We start from the raw sequence: 24,040 nt of genomic DNA on the forward strand, positions 1-24,040 counted from the left end.
CAAGAGATGCTGAAGCTGCCAGTACAGTAGACACACCTGAGAGCCACTGTGGATGGTTTTCTTAGGGAGCAGAAGAGTCACTTGGGAACCTTGGAACATGCCAATATCTGGGCCCCACCTGACACCAAGTAAATCAGGAGTTCTGGGGGAGGGAGAAGTTGGCAGCATTTTATGAACGTGGCCTCGAGAAACAGGCTGTCCAACAATGGCCCAGCTTTCTCCTTTTTTTTTTTCTTTTTTCTTTTTAGGGCCACACCTACAGCATATGGAAGCTCCTGGGCTAGGGGCTGAATCTACGCCACAGATCTGAGCCGCATCTGCAACCTATACCACGGCTTACGGCAAAGCCAGATCCTTAATCCACTGAGTGAGGCCAGGGATTGAACCCACATTCTCACAGACTTTATGTCAGGTTCTTAACCAGCTGAGCCACAACGGGAACTCTCCAGCTTTCTTATTCTGCACTGAGGCTGGCTTTTCTGGGAGCACGGAAGATGGGCCTGCCTTCTGAGCATGATCAAACCTCCTCCTGGGAGTTCCCTTTGTGGCTCAGCACTTAACAAACCTGACTAGGATCCATGAGGATGTGGGTTTGATTCCTGGCCTCGCTTAGTGGGTTAAGGATCCAGTGTTGCTGTGAGCTGTGGTGTAGGTCACAGACACAGCTCAGATCTCACGTTGCAGTGGCTGTAGCATAGGCCGGAGGCTACAACTCCGATTCCACTCCTAGCCTGGGAACCTCCATATGCTGAGGGTAGAGCCCTAAAATACTAAAAAAACCAACCTCCCACCCCTCAAAAAAACAAAAAACCTCCTCCCTTCATGATGTAACAGAGTTGCAATATCTGAGTCACTCTCTTGTCCCCCTTTTATTCTTCTCTCCTTTCCGCCCACAAATTTCAGAGAGAAGTTCAAGTTCTTAACAAATGGCAGTTCTCATCACACTTTTAGCCAAGCAAAAGATTTAGGTCAGTCACTCCTTGGTTAGCCAAAGTCAAAATCCTGACACTGTTCTTTATTTCTGCCCAGATTCCCAATTTGGGGGCAAGACCAGGGAGGCACTATTGTTGGTAGATTCTGGACATACAACAAAGCACAAGGCCCAAATATTTCATCTAAAAATTCTACCCTGAGGGTGAATCTTCTAAGGAACAAATTGTGGGAACAGTAATCACTCTATTTCTAAATTATCAAATGCTAGTTTGTGTGACTCTCTGAAATATCCTGGGTGTTGTATATATGGACTGCTTCTCTAACCTAGGGGATTTTTCTTTTTTTAAATTTCCACACAATTGAGACTTTTGGGGCTTTGCTATTTTTATTTCCCTTTATTTATTTATTTTTATTTTTTTTTAGGCTCTTCTTAAGCAATACTTTTATCTTTAAAAAAAATCATGTCCCCTATTGTTAATTATAGCTTCTTGCTGTAATGACTACTGCTTAACCAGCATTCAAGTTACAGGATAAAAATATATTCTTCTGGCCATCTAAATGACTGTGTACGCGACTTGTCCTCAAACCCACTCTGAATTCTGGCTCAGAGCAACTCTTATGTTAAGAGGGTGGAATGTGGTTTCAAGTAATGCCAGAAGTATTGCATAAGCGATAATTGATATTTTTACTAGCAGCGGCGACTTTGTAGTTGATAGTGGGTTATTAAAACAGGAAAGGCGGCCCTCCCCACAGAATCCCATCTGAGAGGTAAAAGGAAAAGGTGTTCCAGACAGGAAGCCTGTAACTGTCAATAAAGGGTGGTTCCAACAGGCTCCCTATCTTCCAGAATGTGCGGCCCCCACAGAAAGCAGCAGAGTAGAAGTCCTCTTGCTCCAGCATCTCCACGGCAGCAGCCAGGGGAGGGCTGCCCACTCCCCAGGCCCCTCCAGACACAGGTGACCCAGCATTGGAGGGGAGGACCTGCTGCACTTCTGGAGTGAAAGAGGAGCCCAAGGACCCTGCCATCCTGTTGCCTTTTTTTTTTTAAGGGCCACATCCTCGACATAGGAAGGTTCCCAGGCTAGGGGTCAAATTGGAGCTACAGCTGCCAGCCTACACCCCAGCTACAGCAACACCAGATCTGAGCCAGGTCTGCAACTTACACCACAGCTCACGGCAATGCAGTATCCTCAACCCACTGAGCAAGGCCAGGGATCAAACCTGCAACCTCATGGTTCCTAGTTGGATTTGTTTCCGTTGAGCCACAATGGGAACTCCCCATCCTGTTGCTTTTCAAAAAAACAGTCTTGATACTGGTCTTTACTTACATGTATGCTTTCACTTGCATTTATAAAAGTGATTAGTATCAAATGTGGCACTCTGATAAAAGGGCAGAGTCTAGGTGTCTTGAACTGTGAACTGTCAACGGCAGAGCCTGCTGTCCCCCTCAGCCACGCCCACCCAAGGCTTTCCTCCAGGTGGGCTGGCAGGGGGACTTGACTGAACTGATGGCAGCAGAGGGCTCATGAATAACACACACACCGAAGGTTTCCCCCACCTCCATCTGGAGACCTTCAAGAGAAAGTCAATTCTTGAGGAAAAGGAACCAGCGCTCCAATCCTCACTGCGTAAAGGGAGGCTGAGGCCAGGCAGTGAGGGACCTGTGGGGGTTGGGACGGGAAGGGCCACCAAGCAGGATGGGGACTCGAGACTTCGGGGGTTACTCCACCCTTTGGTCACTTCTGCTACTTGATCCTTAGCCTCCTGGGACCAGCAGTTCCCTCTCAGCTACTTCGCAGCACAGCAGTGCCGATTCCAGCTCTGAGGGCAACATTGCTGTAACATGAACGGTGCCTCCAGAGGAGAAAGAGCAATGCTCACTGCTGGGCAAGATCTTACCTGCTTGCTTCCCCCCTCCCCCCACTCCCCACCCCCAGCCCGGACCCAGATTCCTCCTCATAAATGTCACAGGCGTATAAATATTTATCCCAGGCAAAGCTTTTCCACTGGGGCCCTAGAAGGAAGATAGTGTGGACTGGGGGGTGGGGGGGAGACGGTGAGTGCTGAGGGTGGTGGGAACAATGACAGGCTGCCCTGCCATGGCGCCTGTTCCCCGGGACATGGATGGACTGTCATCTGCAGGAACACAGATGGACCTAGACATTATCATACTAAGTGAAGTAAATCAGAGAAAGACAAACATCATATGATATTACCTATATGTGGAATCTAAAAAAAGGATGGACTGTCCTCTAAAAAGACCATAGGACTGACCCACACAACAGCCTGCCCTGTGATTCACCTTCCAAGCCCTGTTCCCTGAGCCCTGAGGACAAGCAAGAGTAAACAGACTCACCAGGTGTGGGTGTCCCCTGCTTCCAAACTGTGCTGTCTTTCTGCATCACCCTAAGTGTCTGTGAACACTGTTGGCACCGGCTTTTCCTACAAGCTATGGACGGCTGCTCAGGCCCCAGGGCCTATTGCCCACGCTCTCACTCCCACCTCCCTTCTCTGTGTGCCCCGGTTCCAGGTGGCACCATAACCCAACCGCACAAATGTGTCCAAACCAGAAAAGACCCTCTCCAGGTGGGAGAAAGACCAATGTGAAACCTCAAAGACCTCAGTGAGGGAAGGCTGCCCAAGGCCCACTCATCCAGACCCGCTTCTGAAATGGCAGAGGGCTCTTCCAAAGCACAAGGCACACCCAAGTAATAGCAGCCTCCCCTCCAATCCCCAAGAGCCTTTTCTCTTTCATTACAGGGAAGCATCATGGAGACAGAACCAAACCAGATGCCAGGGCCACTCAGGCTTCTTTGCAAAATGAGGTGAGTGCTCCACCTCAGAGTAAGGAAGCTCTGCATTGTCTATGCTTCCAAAGTAGAGAACCCTATGGGGAAGGAGACCTAAGGATGGCCTATGAAGAATAGTGGGAGTTCCCTGGTGGCACAGTGGGTTAAGGATCTGGCATAGGTCACAGCTGCAGCTTAGATTCAATCCCTGGCCTGGAAACTTCCATATGCCGCAGGTGCAGCCATTAAAAAAAAAAAAGAAGAAGAAGAAGAAGTGTTGACATTGAACTGAGATGATGGATGCAAAGTGCTTCAGGTAGGACAGGCAAGAGGGAGGGCTCTGCTCCTGCGGCTGTAACTATGACAACCAGGAGGATGAAAACAGCTGCTCACACGGAAGAGGACAGGCCCTCAAACTTGGCTGTGTGTTCAAATCACCAAAGGGAGATCAGAAAAATCTGGATGCCTGAATCCCACCTGCAGAAATCCTGACTTAACTGGTGTGAGGTGTGGTAGGAACATCTGCATTTTCAGAAGACCCTCAAGGCACTCTCTCTCTTAAACTTTTAATTTTGCAATAATTATAGACGCATAGGAAGCTGCAAAGAAAAATACAGGGGTATTCTATGTAACTCCCATCAGCCTCCCCTAAGGGTAATATCTTGCATAATAACTAAAGTCCAACATCAAAACTAGAGGGTGCATACTTTACAGCCCATAGCATTTATTCAGATCTCACCAGTTACATATACACTGTGTGTGTGTGTGTGTGTGTGTGTATGTGTTTGTCTGGTTCTCGACAGTTTTATCAAATGTGCTGCTCCCTGTATTCACAACCACAATCAAGAAGTTACAGCATCACCCTAAGACTTTATGGCCATATCCATCTTCCCCCCATCCCTTAACCCCTAGCAACCACTGATCTGCCCTATCACTGTTACACTGTCACATCATGAATGTCACATAAATGGAGTCATGCAGCATGCATCCATTCAGGACTTTTTTTTTCTTTTTTTTTTTTTTTTTGGTCTTTTTAGGGCTGCACCTGTGGCATATGGATGCTCCTAGGCGAGGGGTTGAATCAGAGCTACAGCTGCTGGGCTACGCCACTGCCACAATGCTGCATCTGAGCTGCATCTGCAACCTACACCACAGCTCACTGCAACACCCAATCCTTAAACCACTGAGCAAAGCCAGGGATTGAACCCATGTCCCCATGGATACTAGTTGGGTTTGCTATTGCTGAATCATAACAGGAACTCCTTTTTTTATTTTTTTTTAAATGGAAGTTCCTAGGCCAGGGATTGAATCCAGGCCACAGCTGCAACCTACACCAGATCCTTTAACCCACTGTGCCAGGCCAGGGATCAAACCCACACCTCTGCAACTATTGAATTCTTAACCTGCTGTGCCAAACTCTGGGACTGGCTATTTTCACTATCATTCCCTGGAAGTCCACTCAAGTGGCTGGGTGTTTCCCTAAACTGTCCATTTTTATGGCAAAGTAGTATTCCATGGTACGGATGTATCAGTTTGTTCACCCAGTGGAAGATACTGAGGAGTTTCAAGTGTTGGGCTATTATTACTAAATGTGCTATCAACCTTCATGTACAAGATTCTGGGTAAATGTAAGTTTTTATTCTCTTGGATACATGCCCATGAATGCAACTACTGGGTCTTTGTTGAAAAAGAACTGTTTTCCAGAGCAGCCATACTATTCCACTTTCCCACAGGCAATGCATAAATGGCCTGGTTCCTCTGCATCCTGGCTGGCATCTGCCCTCATTGCCAACTGTCTTGGTGAGTGTTCTGTGGGCTCCTGTTCATCACCTACTGGTGACATCTGTGGGATGGGAGGCACTCCTCCTTCTGTGAGGAGGAGCCTGGGAGGGAGAAGCTTGTTGGCTTGGGTCTCCTTGTGCCACTGGGAGGAGGGCAGGGAGACACTGGGCTTTGCTGCTGCCACGGGCAGACTCAAGTGCCTGCTGGGTCCCAGCTATGGGGCAGGAGCTGAGGTGGACTGGGGTTTTCTGTTGCAGTGGGAGGCAGGTCAGCCAGCCCAACGCATCCTGCATGTGGGGTGGGGACAAGGGGTTCCCCACAAGGTCTCTGCCGGGCTTTGCCTTTACTAGTCCATCAGTCAGGCTGTTCTATGTTTGTTGACGGTCTAGGTACCTGGTCCAGGATATAAGGGAGATAAAAATAAAGCCATGGAACCCATCATACTGTCATTCCTCAGGCCCTAAAGTCCCCAGCCAGTCTTTCTCTTTCTTTCCAGCTTTCATAGACCTGTTATTGCTGTCTGCTGAATAATTTCCAAGGTATTTGGTTGCATTTAAAGGTGAGGAACAGGCAGAAGTTGAGTCAGTGTGCCCACTATACAGACAGGGAAACTGGAGCACAGGGAGACTAAGCAACTTGCTTAACCTGCAGCAAAGCTACCTTCAAGATTTACTCCTTGAGGACCTGAACTAAAGCTGCAGGCTGGGGTCAGAAGCCTGTGCCCTAGGGTCCCTCCTTCTCCCTGTGTACCTGGATGGTCCTGGCTACTCAGGTGCCAGGATATAGTCTCTAGCAGAGCTCCTCCCTCTCAGTACTGTCACCACCTTCTCTCCATCCATCAAGCATTCACTGCCACCATCAGATGAGCCCTCCCTGTGCTCCTGTCATAGTCACTTCCTGCTGAGCCCTACATCCTATCCCGCTGTGTCCTTGGCTCATCCTCCTCCTTGTCCCATGGCCCTCCTTACCCTCCCCTCCTTCACCAGCTACACACTAATACTCCTCCCAACACAGACTCCTTCCAAAGTGCCCACTATGCCCTCCTGCCTCCCTTCTGCAGACTCTCAACATGCCCTTGTACAGAGTCGACTGCCCTGCACTTTCCACTCTACAACAAACAGGCTACTTCCAAAGGCTCCATAACATTATAGTAAGATAATCCTGATCTCGTTACCTAGAAGCTCCAGGCTATGGTGAGTTGTTCACCTCTCTGAGCCTGTTTCCTTACCTGCCCAATGGGGAGAATAGCAGCACTTACCCCACATGATGGTTGGGAAGGCTGAATGAACTAACAGATGTAAAACACTGAAAATAAGCTTATATAATAAACCTTAGACTGGCTACTGTTCAGCGGGGATATATCTGCGCTGCAAGCATTGCCCTGGGTCTTTTTTGTCCTCTATGTTGTGCAGGGGTCACAGGGTCTGATATGAGCTCAGAGATCAGCTCAACCTTCCTTACCCTCCAAGAATCTCTCCTTCACCCCCCTGGCTGGAAGGGGCTGGCTCTGTCCTCCCCAGGGGAGGACACCAACACTGCCTTGTGTGTTTCCAATGAGCTTGAGTTTTAACAACTTTCTTCCTTCCACTGAGTTGAAACCTCTTTCCCCATGTCTTGAGCACACTGGTTTTTGCTCTGCCATCAGGGGCTGAGCACAGAACCCTGGTGCCTGGCAGCCTCTAATGTGCTCTCAAGAACTTGTGTCCCCAGCCCAACTCTTCAACATAAAGACACTCAGTTCTTCCAGCTGTTTCCTTTGTCACCCCCTTTGCTTTCATACGGGCATGGTCCTAGCTCCTGTGGTCTTCACGGAAACAGACCTCCCAATCCTTAATCTGAGACTGCTGGTGCCACTCAGCCTCTGAAGGGCAGAGCCAAGCTACCCCTGCCTTCTCCATTTCTGGAGATGAGGCTCCTGTTAATGGGGCCTAAGAATGCACTGGTTTTATGAGTATGTGGTTAACCATAACCTCTTACATATGGGAAATCAGTTTCTTTTCTTGTGCCAATCTTAATCTATTGGCTGCTGTAGAATTAGAGAGGATTCTGAACTGGAACTCAGTGGAAAGCAGTTCTGGAATTGATTAGTAATGTCTGTCAATGGAGTAGACCACAGAAGTAGAGACAGATGTGTTGGCTGGCAGGGACTGAGATCTTTTTAAACATGCTGCCATTAACCACGTTTCCCAACAAATGCTGGAGAAGGTGTTGAGAAAGGGGAACCCTCCTAAACTGTTGGTGGGAGTGTAACTGGTACAACCACTATGGAAAACGGTATGGAATTTCCTCAAAAATACTAAAAATAGAACCACCACATGACCCAGCAATCCCACTCCTGGGCATCTATCCAGAGAAAACCATAAATGCACCCCAATGTTCAAAGAAGTACTATTTGCAATAGCCAAGACATGGAAGCAACCTAAATGTCCATCTATAGAGAAATGGATAAAGAAGATGTGGTACATATATACCATTGAATACTACTCAGCTATAAAAAGAATGAAATAATGTCATCTGCAGGAACATGGAGGGATCTAGAGATTATCACACTAAGTGAAGTAAATCAGAGAAAGGCAAACATCATACAATATCACCTATATGTGGAATCTAAAAAAAGGATGCAAATGAACTTATTTGTACAACATAAACAGACTCACAGACTTTGCAAACAAATTTATGGTTTCCAAAGGGGACATGCGGGGGTGGGAGGGGTGGACTGGGGGTCTGGGATTGGCATATGCACACCAAGGTATACATAATGACTGGCTAATGGGGACTTACTATATAGCACAGGTAACTCGACCCAATATTCTGCAATAACCTATATGGTAAAAGAATCTGAAAAAGAAAATGAATGTGTGTCTATATATAACTGAATCACTTTGTTGCATATCAGAAATTATCACAACATTGGAAATCAACTATAGTTCAATAAAACTTTAAAAACCGGGAAAAAAAAAAGCACCATATTTCCATCACCCTGTGCATTACATCTGATTCATCTGGGATTTAACTCATATTAAATATCACCTAAGGCAGTTCCCCTGCAGTGCAGTGGGTTAAGAACCTGGCATTGCTGCAAGGATTCAATCCTTGACCTGGGAACTTCCACACACTGTGTCTGTGGCAAAAAAAAAAAAAAAAAAAAAAGAAAGAAAAAAGAAAAAAAAATCTGGAAAGCTGTAAGGCATATAGTTAATGCACAGACTTCAACCCTTACAAAGGGCTTGAGGCCTGATTCTGCCACTTACCAGTGGAGTGTTCCTGGGCCTCGCTCTTCTCTTTATAAAATGCAAATAATAATAATATCATAGGATTGGGGAACATCATGAATTGCTGCATTTGGCCACTTTCTCAGGTGGTCAGGAGCTTCCCAGACTATGAATTTCTGCACTCTATTCTCCTGTACCATCTCAATGTCTGATGAGCATGAGTCCCCTGTCCCTGTACAACTCCCGATGGAAATGTTAAATCAGTGAGCCTTTCTCCCAAGTAGATATCTCCCTACTGATACTCATGTTTTGAGTAAGGTTCAAGTTATAAGTTCACTCAGCTGCAGCGGTATCCAGCCCACAGTCTCCCATATTTTCCACTGGAGTGTGAAGAGTTCTGCAGAAACATTGGTGAAATGTACATCCTCTACCTCCACATGCTCTGCTGAGCTGTGACATGTCAGTAGATTCTTGACTGACTTCTAGGATTGCCCTTTTCAATTCTGAGCACTCACCAATTATGTTTGATGAGCCATTCTGGAATCTTTCTTACATGCAATATTAATAAGTCTAAAATGTATGCCATCTGTCTTATTTCCCTTTGCAAGATGACATGTGCCTGTTTTAGTCTTTAGCCCTCCTTGCTTTTCTTCATTACTCCTCCATGGTTATCAAAGCTGCTGGCCCTCTCGTCTGCAAGCAGGTTCTCTCAGTCTGGGCCGGGAGCCCAAATCATGTGGATGATCTCTTACCACCTCCTCCATTATCTGGGTCTTCAATTCCTACGGGTACAGGGTGTAACATACAACCTATAAGGGGTGCGCAAGGACCAGGGTTGTGGGGGGTGGGGCTTGCTGGGCAGTCCCGCCATGAAGTGTGAGCCAAGCAAAAGGGCAACTGAGTGACAAAAGCAGCATCCCTTGGGGCTGGCTTTTCAAAACGCAATGAGCTCTCGGTCTTCAAAAGAGTATCTTTACAACCCTCTGTAAATCTACAAGTTTGAAAACAGGATCACTTTGGAGGGCTTTTTAACTTTCTTTCTACTTTGGAAAACAGCCCTCAACATTTTCTTCCCTGAGCCAGGTTTTTTTTTTTCCCCCAACAAGGATGTGCCTTTTTGTAACTACCTTGCAAGGACCAGAGAAAAAGTCCTGAAGACCAACGCCAGGCCATCACCAGAGTTAAGTCCCAAGGGCAGACCAACTTCAAGGGCCATGCGATTCAACTCATGCTGGACTGAGGCTCACTCTAAACTCTCATATCCCAGCAGTTTCCACATAGCATTTGGAGGCTGCCCTGGGCTTCCAGACCTTGGGTAGTCAGCAAATGTGGAAAAGAAACTAATGCTTTGAATAGCAGATAAAAGGAAATCAAGAGGCAGACTTGCCCACTGGGTAATTCTACCAACGGGGCCACCTGGGATGCATGCTACACACCCAGGTCACTGGCAGCAAGGCTGAGAGGAAGCCGCCCTTGGGAAACACATCTGTCACACACATGCCATCTTCTGCCTCCAAAAGGAAAATAAAAACTGAAAGGGTGGAGTTCCCGTCGTGGCTCAGTGGTTAATGAACCCAGCCAGCATCCATGAGGACGTGGGTTCAATCCCTGGCTTCTCTCAGTGGGTTAAGGATCCGGCATTGCCATGAGCAGATGCGGCTCGGATACAGTGTTGCTATGGCTGTGGCCTATGGTGTAGGCTGGCAGCTACAACTCCGATTGGACCCCTAGCCTGGGAACCTCCATATGCCATGGTGTGGCCCTAAAAAGACAAAAAATTAAAAAAAAAACAATAAACCCCAAAAACTGAAAGGGAGACTGGAGGGGGCAAGTCAGGAATGCCAGCATTTCAAGACCTTAGGCCAAGGATCTGAACTGCCCTGGGGGATGTCAAAGACCACTGCTTGGGGACTGCTGGGGAGTGTCTGACACTTTTGTTCATGGTTTCAGTCCTGCTGCTTCCTTCCATTTTCTTCAAGGGATCTGCCCATCTCACAAGCAAACCAAATTCTACTCACCCAGTCTGCTCCTAAATAGGTTTGTCAGTATCCATGAGTTTGACATTCTGGAGTTCAGCCAAAAATTTACCAGATTTTACGATGCATTAAGTTAAATGTTTAGACTAGAGTGGGGTCTCTTTTAACCAACCATGTGTCTACATGGAAAGGTTCTCTCCATGCTAGAGCAGAAGCAGAATGGAAACCCAGCATCCAGTTCTGGAAACTACTCACATCCTGTGGGGCCTGCCCGTGCCATACAGGCGCCTGAGAAGGGGCCGCAAGAAAGATCCCAAAGTCAGGCAAGAAAGCTACCTTAAAAACTCTCCCACAAAACCAAACAAACAAACAAAACACTTAAAAATGAGAGAGAAAGAATTCTTCCCTTCAACTCCATGTATATATACAACTGTGTGTATATATTTGCACACACATGGGCACACACACAGGTACAACACGGCCAGGAACCACTGCACTAAGGTGACTTGGTAGAACTACTACTCTGACATGCTCTAACAGTTCGTTTCAAAGAATCACATGCACAGGAATCTCTCAGGTGGGCTTGGACCCTGAGTTTCTAACAGGCTCACAGGGGATATGCTGCTGTCTGGTCCTGGGGTCACATCTGGAGGGCCAGGTGCTGGTTGCGGTCATAGTGTGTTTTTCCACACAGTCCCTGTGCACTCATCATGAGAGCTGCCTCCATCTTTGCCAGATTCTGAACTGGACCCAGGACGGGGAGCTCCAGGGGATAACAGTGAGTAGGGCAGTTCAGGTTGGCGCAGGGGACGGGGCAGGAAAGGAGGGGTTCTGGGTGCTGGCTCTGCTGTGGAAGCCAAGCTTTCTGTGGTCCAGGCAGCCAGCTCCCGGCCGGCCGCCTTTCCCTCCGTGGGAGCACTCTCCTGCTGCAGGAACAGTTTCTGCCACCTCCTGGTGATGGCAGAGCATCAGTCACAAGGAGAAACAGGTCCTCAGTTCATCCAGGTGTTCCCCCACGCTGAGCCACCAACACAGCCAACGGCAGGCCTGGTCGGTGTCACTTACCCAGGAAACATGTGCTCCTACCTGGAAGACTCCTCTGACCAGAAACCAGGCTGCATGTGGCTTGGGGGACATTGTCTGACCTGTCCTGTCGTTTGGTCCTCACTGTGCCTGAAGCTGCCCTGAGGCAGGGGTCCTATTAGACCCACCATGTCCTTGGTGTGGGAGGACACTTTGTCAAGTCTGACTCTGAAAGACACCACTGTCCCTCTGCCCCCTCCTCTTTAACAACCTACCTGGTCATAAGCTGGGGAGGCTGTGGCCCTGGTGTAGGCTTGGGTCCACCCCCACTAATGCTTCCTAGCTTTTCCTGGGGCTTCAGATCTGGCCCAGCATCAACCTCTCCAGGAACTTTGACAACCCCAAGACTTTTGCTGACTCAGTTCAGAACTGACCAAGCCACGACCTTCTCATCCTCTCCCTGCTCCTGATAACAGCATCAGTGAATCACAGGCTCATGTAACACCTGCCCCTTCTCAATACCAGTGTGGCCACAACCAACATGGGGAATGCCGGTGTCATGCTTCCAAGTGACTTGCTAGGAAAATTCCATGCTCCCACATTCTACATCCACCTGCTTATTTATGTTTTCTCCAAGAGAGGCCGTTTCGAGATCCTCACACAAGTACCTGGCAGCTAATGTACTCGGCTTGGATGTCAGTGGCAAAGTTCCTGATATCATGGCTCCTGGGTCCTGTTGGCCATGGCTGTCATCTGGCAAAACTACCACCTCCAGGCAAAGAGGGAGTATGTCCTCAGTGCCTAAAAATGGACAAGGAGAGGAGGGCTCTTTTCTAGAATGACCAGGCTGGTGGAAAAGTTCCCAGGGGCTTGAGAATGTGCAACTACCCTCAGGTCTTCAGAATTTTCCATCAGCAGTGGCAATGATGAACAAAGATTTCAGGCATGAAAAAAAATACCAATTTGGGAGAACGCGGGCATGTGTGAGTCATAACGTAGTACTGTAAACGAGGTGGCTTATCAGCCACAGACATTTATTTCTCACAGTTGCAGAGGCAGGATATCCAAGCTCAGGGTGCCAGCACAGTGGGGTTCCGGTGAGGGTGCTTTCTTGGCTGCAGAGGCTGCTTTTTCCTTGTGTCCTCACATGGCAGAGAGAGAGCCCGGGAGCTCTCCAGCCTCTTCTCATAAGGGCACTAATACCACTCACAAGGGCTCCATCCTTCTGTGCTAATGACCTCAAAGGCCCCACCTCCAAGCACATCACAGTGGGGATGAGGTTTCAACATGAATCTGCTGGACATGAACATTTAGTCCCTAACAGGGCACAGCACGTCCTCAGTGGAGAAATTTGCATCCTATCACCACCTCCCACTTCCCAGGGTACTTAAAAAACCCCAGCCAGGTAAGCCAAAGCTGTCTTTCCAAGAAAGGTGAGTAAATCCCCTTAAGAGGAGAGCCACCCTGGGAGGGCCTGGCCTCAGCACCAGTGCAGTTCAATTGTATAAAAGGCACCACACTACGGCCTGAGGCACTGGTCTGAGTCTCGCTTGGCCGCTCAGAGCTGTGGAAAGGGAGGCCGTCTGCAAAGTGAGGCTGAGATGACTTGGGACGGCCCTTCCAGCTCTGAGAACCTTGAGAAGAGCCACTTAGGGGAAGCTGCCAGCAGCTCTGGTAATCTGAAGAGAAAATTGGATCTTGTCTAATTCCTGGAAGAGTCTGTAATGTGCGGAAGTTCTGAGGGGAATTCAGAATATGGCTCTCCAGCCAAACTCAACTCCCCCCACCCCATCTCCTCAAACACCATCTCAGACAACCTCATTTCAGGTAAGGAAATCCACCATAATTAAATGCAAAGAATTCCTGTGGTTGAGACAAACACCCCCACAGCATGTGGAACCTTCCCTATTACAGTAACGAAACTCTGGGAGCAGCAGACGCCCCAGATCCAGCTGGATTTCCCATCACGGCGATAACACCCAGCCAATAGCTGCTCTGACTGGCCCGCTCAGAATGCAGGTGGGGACACATCTGTCCGCTTACTGAAGAGCTTTGAATGTTTTCCCCTTTGTTTGCCTGCCCTCTCAGGCTTGGCCTGGGCAGATTTGGAAACACTGTGGTCAAGGTCCTCTTAAGGACAGCAGCTCCGAGCTTTCCAAGCAAATTGGAGACTTGTTTTCTTCTCACATGTGATCTGAGTCAAGGCTAAGACCCCAAGGAGATCATGATAACTCCCCTGCAAGCCCCTCAATGCCGGGCAGTGAGAAATCACTCCTTAGGGCAGAGAAGCCATTTAAATAGAACCATCAGTGACAACAATTCCCTGCTGTTCTGGACACTGCAACTCCCATTCGAAATCTCCCATCTGGGAGGGGGTCAGGAGGAAATTCTGCTTTTATTTGTCTGGGGTGGAGGGGGGAGGAGAAAAAGGAAAGACAGAGCCTCTGCTGCCCTGCAGTCCTCCTAAGTCACAGGTCATTCTATCTCATCCAACATGAAGAAGAGGATGCTTGTAAATTAATGTCAGACCCTGAGATTTTCAGTAGCACTTTTTATTAAAAAAAAAAAATCATAAAAGTAGATGAGGCTTGGGTGCTTGATACCACTCTGGAATTTAGAATAAGACAGCTGTTCCCAGGAAAGCTCACACATCGACTTTGATCCAGGAGCCAAGTGCCAAGGAAACGGTACTCACGAATCACTCCTAGCACCTCCACATGAACCACGAGAGCCCCGAGGACCACCAGCACCACAATTAGGCTTCCATCTGGGAGGAGAAGCTGCAGAAGGCCACGGGAGCTGAGTAGGGATGAAGAGTAAGGCCCAGGGAGCCAGGGGTGGTGGTGGGGAGTCCATATGAAAAGCCAGCATGGGACTTGCCTGACCTGGAGCCAGCCCCATGACACCTGCCTTCCTGCAGACCTCTGGGGGAACGGCGCTACCCTCTCCCTCCTGCAAGAAAGGCCACCCTAATTCCAGTTAGAACCAAAGAACACCGGCCCTAACCCTGGGATTTCTCCCCAGTTATGACATTTGCAGAAACCCTCTCTCCACTGCACCTTCCTCATTAGGCCGGCCCCTCTGAGGTCTGTATTGGGCCCCCTGGGGGGTTGAGCACCCAGGCAGAGGACTGCCCGGCTATCCGCTGGGGGCCACCTGTCCGCTCATATCCCCCTCCCCGAGTGCCCTCGCATCCCCCCTGCACCACACTGGCAGCTCACTCTTAACACAAATCGCAAACACTGCCCTCTCTTCACACATCTGAATAATGGCTTTCCCTGCTTCCTGTTCTGGGACTGAGACAATGCTTTTCAGTTTGAATGGTGTTGACTCCAGTTATGAGGACATTTCCCCCAGAACAGTTGTTGTGTCCTCTTTCTCTCTGCTCCCAAGACACCTGCCCACCCCCTGCCCATACGCCACAATCTCCTGGGATTAGACTTGGTGTGTGTTCCATGCGGCATTCCAGGCTGACGTGTCCCCAGGCACATGTCAGTGGAACATCCTTCCCATGTCTATACTCATCTGCACAATTGTCCCTTTCTAGCTGGAAACATCCAGAGTTCCTGGAGTCTACCTTTTGCAGTGTCTTTATCAAAGGATATCAAGCTTCTCCTGTGACCTGCCTGTGCTGGGCATCCCACTTATCACTTGAGGATACAAGGCAGCCTCCCACGACCCTCTGTCCTCATAGGACTGAGCAGGGGAATGATTCTTCCTTTGTGCCAGAGCAGCACTTCCACAATGGCAGGCCTGGTTCCAGGAACTGAGGGGTGTTTGTGCAGGTCTCAGAGCCCAGCTGTGCCCCAGTCAGTGGGACATCCTTCACTGCTATAGCCGAGTCCAACTATCACTGTGTGTCTGCAGGGGCACAGGTATCACCAAGCACAGCTTCTGACTGCCAGAGCGTCCATATCCCTAAACCTCAGCCCTGGGTTCCCCTCACTTAGGAGCATCCAGGTACTGGGTACCTTGGCCCTTGATGGGGGGAGTCTCCCGTGGGCCTGGCCTGTCCCCCACCCTCTGCTCCTCTCCTTCCACTGAGAGGTCTCCCAGGAGGTATCAGGTGAGAGATGACAAGACTGAGATGGCAGCCTGCAAGAATGCTGGGCTTTGCCACACCTGACTCATGGGTGGTATTCTGCCTGGTGCAGCACTAGGGAGGAGACAAAAAAGCATGGAATTTGGGGTGACAGAGAGTGAGCCAGGAGAGCAGGACCATATCCGGCATCACACGGGCTCAACCCTGAGGGTGGCCTGCAGGGATGGGGCAGGGGAGCTAGAGACAGAAGCAAGACAGCAGATGAGGCTGAAAGCAAGGGGAAAACATCTATGACTTCATGCATGGCTGCTACACCTGGTGGGTCCTGGAGAGCCCTCCCAGGCTCGTTCCCCTGGAGGGTGTGGTTTCACTGATTTGGCCTTGGCTGCTGGCACTTCCAAATGTCTCAGAGGCTTCTCTGTGAAGCGTGGCCCTCATGTCACCTCTGCTGGGTTCCCAAGCTTCCACAAAGACAGCATTTCTCAGAGGCCACAGGTGGAGAGGTGAAGTCCAGAACGGAAAGACCCAAGAAAGAGCATGTGGATGAGAACTATGCCTAGTCACTTATGATAGAGCATGATAATGGGAGAAAAAAGAATGTATACATGTATGTGTAACTGGATCACCACGCTGTACAGTAGAAAAAAAATTGTATTGGGGAAATAACAATAAAAATTTTTTTTTTAAAAAGAAAAAAAAAAAAAAAAAGAGCATGTGGAAGTAAGGAAAAACCCCAGAAAGGGCAGGTGGGGAGAGGCCCATCCTTAGTACAGGAAGCAAGGGTCTGACCACAGAGCGTGGCTTGGGGGCCTATGTGAAGCACCTTTCTATAGACCTAAGTGGGTTGGAGAGGTCACGTGGTTTGGACTAACTCTGTAAGGTGGGCATTGATCAGGCTCAGGCTTATCTAACAGAGCCTCCTAAATCCAACAGAAGCAGAGATTAGTTTCTGCGAGGGAAAGCTCTTTGTTTTTCTGAGTGGGTGGCCAAGTATGCACTAAATGGATTTGCTCCCCCCTCTCAGTGCCTCCCATAGGCCCTTGTGTTTAGACGCTTCCTGGGAGCTATTTTACCTGACTGAAAAACAGACTGCGTGCAGAGTGTTCCAAGTTCCCCAGGCCCCAAATGTCCGACTGAGACTTGGTTCTGTGCCCTCCTGGCCTCTGACTGCACTAGGAAGAGCTCTTGTCAATCAAATGTCTCCCTAATCACTCCTCTTAGACCAACTTTCCCCAAACGAAAGGCACTCTAACCAATTTTATTTTATTTTTAGGGCTGCACCCACGGCATACAGAAATTCCCAGGCTAGGGGTCAAATCAGAGCTGTAGCCACCAGCCTACACCACAGTCACAGCAACACCAGATCCAAGTCTTGTCTGCAACCTACACCACAGCTCACGGCAATGCCAGATCCTTAACCCACTGAGGGAGGCCAGGGATCAAACCTGTGTCCTCATGGATACCAGTCAGATTCGTTTCCGCTGAGGCAGGACGGGAACTCCCTCTAACCAATAGAACTGTTTACTTTCTCTCTTACAGTAAAACTTCCAAATCATAGCAAACAACATACTCTAAAAATCCAAGAGATGTATTACACACAGTCATTTTAATGCTATGCCAATGCCACTACCAATGCCCTCCTTGATCATTAGGGTGTCACTTGACTTTGGTTTTTATTTTTCTCATAGGCAGTTGGTATGGACTTGAACTCTTAACCCTCATCAGAGGGGAGTTCTTCCCATGAGCAATCAAGATTGAGCCTCAAAATTATGAGCTTGCCTGAGAGAAACCAAAGCTTTGCATTCTCCCTCTTTCTCTTTAAAACCAAATAGTGATAAACATCTTGGACACAGAGGTCCTCCACAAGGCACCCCGGTTTCCTGAGGGAAAAAACCTGGACAGAGTTGGGCCAGCTGAGCTGTTTCCCCCACATTACCAATTCCATCATAACCAATAACAGCTGGCAGGTTATGGCCTGCCAACGTCAGAGAGACATCTTCTCATCGCAGGACCGTCACATTCTCATGGTCACCACAGGATGAAGAAAGGCACAAAAACAGCTTCATTTTCAGCTGGGTTTCTCAAGCTACCACAACAAGATAGGCAGAGAGCTGCCCTCCAAAGCTCACACCACATGTCTCGGTACTGGGAGAACCAAAAGGTAGGAGGAGCTGCCTAGAGGCAGGCTTTCATGGGCGGGAAGACAGGGAAGGTCATGGGTACTCATTTAAAACCCCAAAAGCTGCTGTCGGCACAGCTGCTGCCCAGATCCCACTCATCCTACAAGCAGGAACACAGGCCAGCCCCTGCCCAGAGTTTCCCCAAAAGTCCCATCACGAATTGCAGATCCTTCCGTAACTGTCCAGAGCCAGGGCTGGAGTCTTTTCTGCCCTACTTCTTTATCAAGGTAGATCATCAGAAAGCTGCCCATCTCATCTATAGTACTTGAGTTTCCTAGCGAAATCCCTCGGGAAGACAGACTGGCTCTGTTCTGCCAGCTATACCATCCATGCCTTTTTGGTTCTCTCTGCCTTGGCTGCTGGCAAACGGCAGGTATCTTGGTTTTTTTGACATTTAACAAGTTCTCTTCTTTATCATCTATCTTTTATAATTTGGATCCTTGTTATTATTTTTTAATGGCCGTGCCTGTGCCACATGGAAGTTCCCAGCCCAGGGACTGAATCTGAGCTGCAACTGCAACCCATGTCAATGCGGGATCCTTAACCCTTAACCAATTGTGTGGGGCCGGAGATAGAACCCATGCCTCTGCAGTGACCAGAGCTGCTGAAGTCAGATTCTTAACCCACTGTACCACAGTGGGAACTCCTTTTTTTTTTTTTTTGTCTTTTTAGGGCTATACCCACGGCCTATGGAAATTCCCAGACTAGGGGTCAGATTGGAGCTACAGCTGCAATAGCCACAGCAACGCAGAATCTGAGCTTCGTCTGCAACCTGCGCCACAGCTCATGATAACGCCAGATCTTTAACCCACTGAGCAAGGCCAGGGATCGAACCTGTAACCTCATGGTTCCTAGTCAGATTTGTTAACCACTGAGCCACGACGGGAACTCCTAAAAATCTTCTTTTAAAAAGTAATACAAGTTTCCTAATCTATAAAGTAAAGGCTAGTAATACCTGTCTCATAGGACTGATTCAAATATAATAAATGCACACCTTCTAACACAGTACCTGGTACAGAGTAGGTGCTTAATAAATGAAATCTGATTTGACCTAAACATCATTACTTTGTTGTTAACTTAGGTCCAAAGCAGCATTATTGACCTTACCAGAAGAATTTTTCATTTAATTCATAATTTAGAACGTATTTTATTCCAAATTGGACTACAGCCAGTTCACAACACCAAATTAATTTTTTTTTTCTCTTTTTAGGGCTATATCTGTACTAAATGGAAGTTCCCTGGCTACAGGTCAAATGGGAGCTACAGCTTCCAGTCTATGCCACAGCCACAGCAATGCCAGATCTGAGCCACATCTGTGATTTATGCCGCAGCCTATGACAACACTGGATCCTTAATCTGCTGAGGCCAGGGATCAAACCCACATCCTCATGGATACTAGCAGGGTTCTTAACCCACCGAGCCACAGTGGGAACTCCCCAAATTATTTTTGAACTACGATATTTGAAAGAAAACCATGCATACAAAGAGATGTTGGAAAGAGGGCAAAAATTACAATTCCAGGATTCCAATGAGTTAAATATTAAAAATCAGCCTTTCACTTTGCTTTCTGTTTTCCAAAAGCCAAAGCAAAAAGGAAATCATGTTAACTTATGCCGTTCTCATTGGCTGATAAACAGAATGTGTAGCTCCTGTGGGAAATGACTTTTTCTCCAAACACTGGGATCTGAGGATAGGTACTCACCTTGTTCCTCACAGGAGGTATCTGGGGCCCAGGGCACACCCACACCCCACGTGCAAAGGCACACAGCATCCTTCAGAAGAGATGTTTCATTTCTCAGTATTCAATAGTCTGGGACTGTTGTGAGGGGAATAGAGGTGCTCTTTATTATCCTCTAAAACTTTCACCAAGAAATTCTGTTAGAGAGTATGGACCAGGGGCTCGGGTCCACTGAGAACAGCATCAGTTCCATCTCAGTTCACATATGTAAGGAACATGGAGTTAAATCACTCTTTTCTATCCTAAAACACGGACCAGCTTCCAGGGTTGAATTCCTGAAGCAGCCTGGCCAGTGGCTTTCCTGGGAGTACAGGCTGCCCCACCCCCCTACCCCCTAAGCCTCCGCACAGCCTCACCAGCTACTCTGAGCTGGGGGAGCAGTGAGGCTTATTGATAGGGAGACTGGGCCTTCATCATCCAGAAGGTGCTCCCCAAAGCTCTCGAATAATCAGAGACAACAGACTTCTCTGGGAAAACCACAATCACCCATCTAGGGACAGGACCAAAGGCTAGCAGGGTTTACTGGTTTCGATTAAAATTAAGGTGCTTGTTTTGCTGGTAATTAGAGTTCAATAGCGAGCTATAAAGAGTCCTCCAAGAAGTTCTAAACAGACTGCAGCTAAAGGCTACTGAAGTATGACTGAATCTAATCATTTATCTCTGCAGACCTCCTGGGTTAAGACGCCAGTGTCTGACTGAGCACAATCACACAGGTCGTCGGGGTGTGGGGGATGGGTGGGTGGAGGGGGAATGGAGCCCTGTGTTCTCATCATCCAAGGCAAACAGAAGGCACATGTGTGTTCACATGCAGGGGTGACCGCTGCCATGGAATGTGGCAGTTCATAGAAATACATCTCTTCAAAGGTCCGCAGGACCTGCGCATTGGGAAATGCTTCGACAACTCTGCATTCTCCCAGCTGTTAGGTAGCTGCTTCGGAGGTACTACAATGGCTGATGAGCAAGAAGATGTTTGCCAAAGCCATGCTTTTGCACACTTTTCTTTCAGCAACCACTCTTGGGCATGGATTTTTTGGTGTTTTTCCTTAATAAATCTGAGATACGAATACAGATTTCACTAAAATTCATTTGAAAAATTAACTTTTAGTAGTGTAGGCAAAATAGTATGGGCAAAATGTTATCAGTATTTCAAAAATACTGTCAAGATGGGGTAACAAGGACCTACGTATAAGCACAGGGAAATTTACTCAATACTGTGTAATAACAGATGGGAAAAGAATCTGAAAAGGCATGGGTATATGTATAACCGATTTACTTTGCTGTACTCCTGAAATTAACACAATTCTGTAGGTCAACTATATTCTGATAAAATTGCTAAAAATATTGTCGGGATGAAATAAATGTATACTTAGAAATAACTGCTCACCTTGCTTCTCTTGGCTAATAACATGTTATTTCCTCCTTAATCCCAGGAAATACACATACGTTTATTAACATTCACTGTACTCACATCAATAAGCCAATAAGCCAATGGGTATAGAAAAGTCAACTAGCAAACCTACCCACAGGAGTGAAAAATATTCAAATGGCACCAGAGAAACAAAACAAGCCAAAACAAAAAACCAACCAACCAACCAAACAAACAAAAAACTAGCCACAGATATGGCTAATATTAGGGGAAAAGAGCTGCTTTTACATTCCTTATACTTTGCTCCTACTCTTGCAGAAGGTTGGGTTCACATTCAGGGCTCTAGGCATTTGACTATCTAGGGCACTAGAAAACCTTTACAATATATATTTTTTCCCAAGAACTAGATTTCCATTTAATTTTGTTCTCTCCAGTCCAATATAAATTTTCACATTGTTGTACATGCTCTGGCCTCCTCAATTTACTTATTTAAAGTCCTTAAGCAGTCATATCACAATTTTGCCTTCAGAGAAACATAAAACAGACACCTGCTCCAGGAGAAAAGTGAAGCCTTGGGCTTCAGTGTGAGAGTCAGCTGGCTTCCTGCCACCTGAGACTTTCTGAAGGTGATCTCAACCTTGGGCCAGCCAGTCAATCCCTCTGACCTTCTGCTTCCTCATCTACAAACCCAAGAGGCTGCCTTAGATGCTCCCCACATAATTTTTTGGCTCTAAGGTTCTGTGTTTCTCTCTTCCTCAAGGGAAGAATTTCTATGTGCAAAGACAGTAGCTGATAATTATCTGAAACTAAGACACTGACATTCTACCTTCAGAAAGGTGGACCTGGAAACTGGTTGAAAAGAAAACAGAAATTCAATAGCACAAAGAGAAATCCCATTATTTGAATAATGTATGTAGAGCGAATCAAAGATTATGCTGATCTGGGAAAGAGGATGCAACTCAAGATGACACTTGGAGGAAAAAAACCTTTTTCCATTTCGGGTGTGCTTTAAAAACAGACACAAACATCCAATGAGCATTTTGGTTCTCAGAGCCTGTACAGTAATTTCTTGGCTTTCTTAAAGGGTTGGGACCCAGGCGTGCTGGCCTAGGTCCTTACTTTGAGGAGGCATAGGCATTCACCAGCACTGTTTTAGAACTTAACACAATCTGAGTGAGAAAAAAAAAAAAAAAGGTATTCAGAAAAAGCATTCAGAGGCAGAACAATGCAGAGTCTGATACTTACTTGTGGCCCAGCTCATGAGCGATGGTAAAGGCCAAATTGAGGCCATTGTCCTCGGCAAGCACACATTTCCTCTTAGCACTGCACACACCTCCTAAGTAAGCAATTCCTGCAGCAGAGACACAAAACACATCCTCTTCAGAATGTGGGCGGCCCTGACCTTGCAGGGCAAATCCACGCGGTCAACATCACACACGATCAAAAGAGGGGCGAACGGGGATGGACAACCACGGAACTGGACCTGGTGTTCCAGCTCTCATGTGGAGGACTGGCTGGTGTATGGTGCTTCTGTATTTGCCTCGTAATGATTACGGTAGTAATAACAACCGCCATCATCTATCTAGCAGGTTTTAATACGTGTCAGACGACATGCTGAGCTGTTTACACACAGCATCGAAGAGTCCTCGTCATCCAAGATGGAGGCGACAGGGAACCGGGGGGTCAGAGAGGAAAGGTTACGTTCCCAAGGTGACCTGGCTTGGCATCTGGTGTTGGCATGCTGAGCCAGAACTGCCCACCTTTAGTGTCTGGGACCAGGACCAGGTGAGGTCAACAAGGCAAAGTACCTGTGTGAAAAGCTGAAAGAGGGGGCTCCCTCAACCTTCCCACCTCTCTCCTTCACCCCCATCCCTGCCCCACTGACCCCTCTAGGGTCAATGTGCTCCAGGCAGGAGCCTAGACCAGCACTGGGGTCACAGAGAACCAGCCAACGAAGGTTGTGAGGTAGGGTCAGAAGGATGTTTCAGGAGCCCTAAAGAGAAGGAGCCCAGGCCCAGGGGGACCACAAGAAGAGAAGCGAGAGCATGGTCTGGAGGCCACGGGGAGGGGGTGAGGTAGGAGGGGCTGGGGGATGGGCCCCAGGGCCCACCTGCTCAGCTCTGCACACACAGGACCAGGCCCCAACCTTCCCTAAGACAGGAAACCCAAGCCAGACTCAGAAGGAAGGTGTGAGCAAGGGGGCTGAGTGCTGAGGACAAGGGGCTGCCAACCTCTGCTAGATGAAGGGCTTTTTCCAGGGGAGAAAGGTTATTCTGGCAGAGAAGTGAATGTGAAGTGTGGGGCCAGAGCCAGATGGGCACAGGCCTGGGCTCCAGGCTGACACTGCCCAAGGCAGCTGTCCATGCTCCCTCTTAGCCTGGTACCCAGGAGGACATCTCTCACCATCCAATCTGAGTTGCCCCAGGGCACTTCTCAACCAAGGTGGGAGGCCACAGACCGCAAACTCCAGGGCTGGAGATAGAACTTGAGTGGTGATAGCATCTGACTGCTCAATATGCCCTGGGAAATGAACAGGGGGCTGGCAGGTCACCAACTTGAGGGGGCTCACTGCCCCCCTGCTGTGAGTTCACAAGGGGTGTGGGGCTGGCTGTGGCTCCCTCCGCCCCACAGCCAGGTGTGTACTGCCAACTCTGGGCAAGTATTTGGCTACCTGCTCTTCACCTGCAGACACCATCCACCACCAGGCCACACACCTTGCCCTTTCACTAATGTGCACAAGGTGTCTCCGGAGTTGGCAGTGGCCCGGCAGGCACAGGAGCTGGGAGGGAAGGAGTTGGCAGAGGAAAATGATTGTAAGGAATTCACTGATTAAAAACGAACCACCGGAGTTCCCATCGTGGCTCAGTGGAAACAAAGCTGACTAGTATACATGAGCACACAGGTTTTATCCTTGGCCTCGCTCAGTGGGTTAAGGATCCAGCATTGCCGTGAGCTGTGGTATAGGTCGCAGGTGAGGCTTGGATCCTGTGCTACTGCGG

General features: G+C 48.2%; 1 protein-coding gene across 4 annotated transcripts in view; it reads right to left on the minus strand.

The window, feature by feature from the left end:
- Positions 1 to 24,040, minus strand: part of ADAMTS17 (ADAM metallopeptidase with thrombospondin type 1 motif 17) — a 385,992-nt gene that overhangs the window by 181,504 nt on the left and 180,448 nt on the right. For all 4 annotated transcript variants that reach the window (XM_047766837.1, XM_047766834.1, XM_047766835.1 and 1 more), the window contains exon 8: positions 22,287 to 22,392. In XM_047766837.1, coding sequence (XP_047622793.1) covers positions 22,287 to 22,392 — 106 coding nt within the window. The remainder of the gene's footprint in view (positions 1 to 22,286; positions 22,393 to 24,040) is intronic.

Source organism: Phacochoerus africanus, chromosome 2 (assembly GCF_016906955.1).
Source record: "Phacochoerus africanus isolate WHEZ1 chromosome 2, ROS_Pafr_v1, whole genome shotgun sequence".
NCBI lineage: Eukaryota > Metazoa > Chordata > Mammalia > Artiodactyla > Suidae > Phacochoerus > Phacochoerus africanus.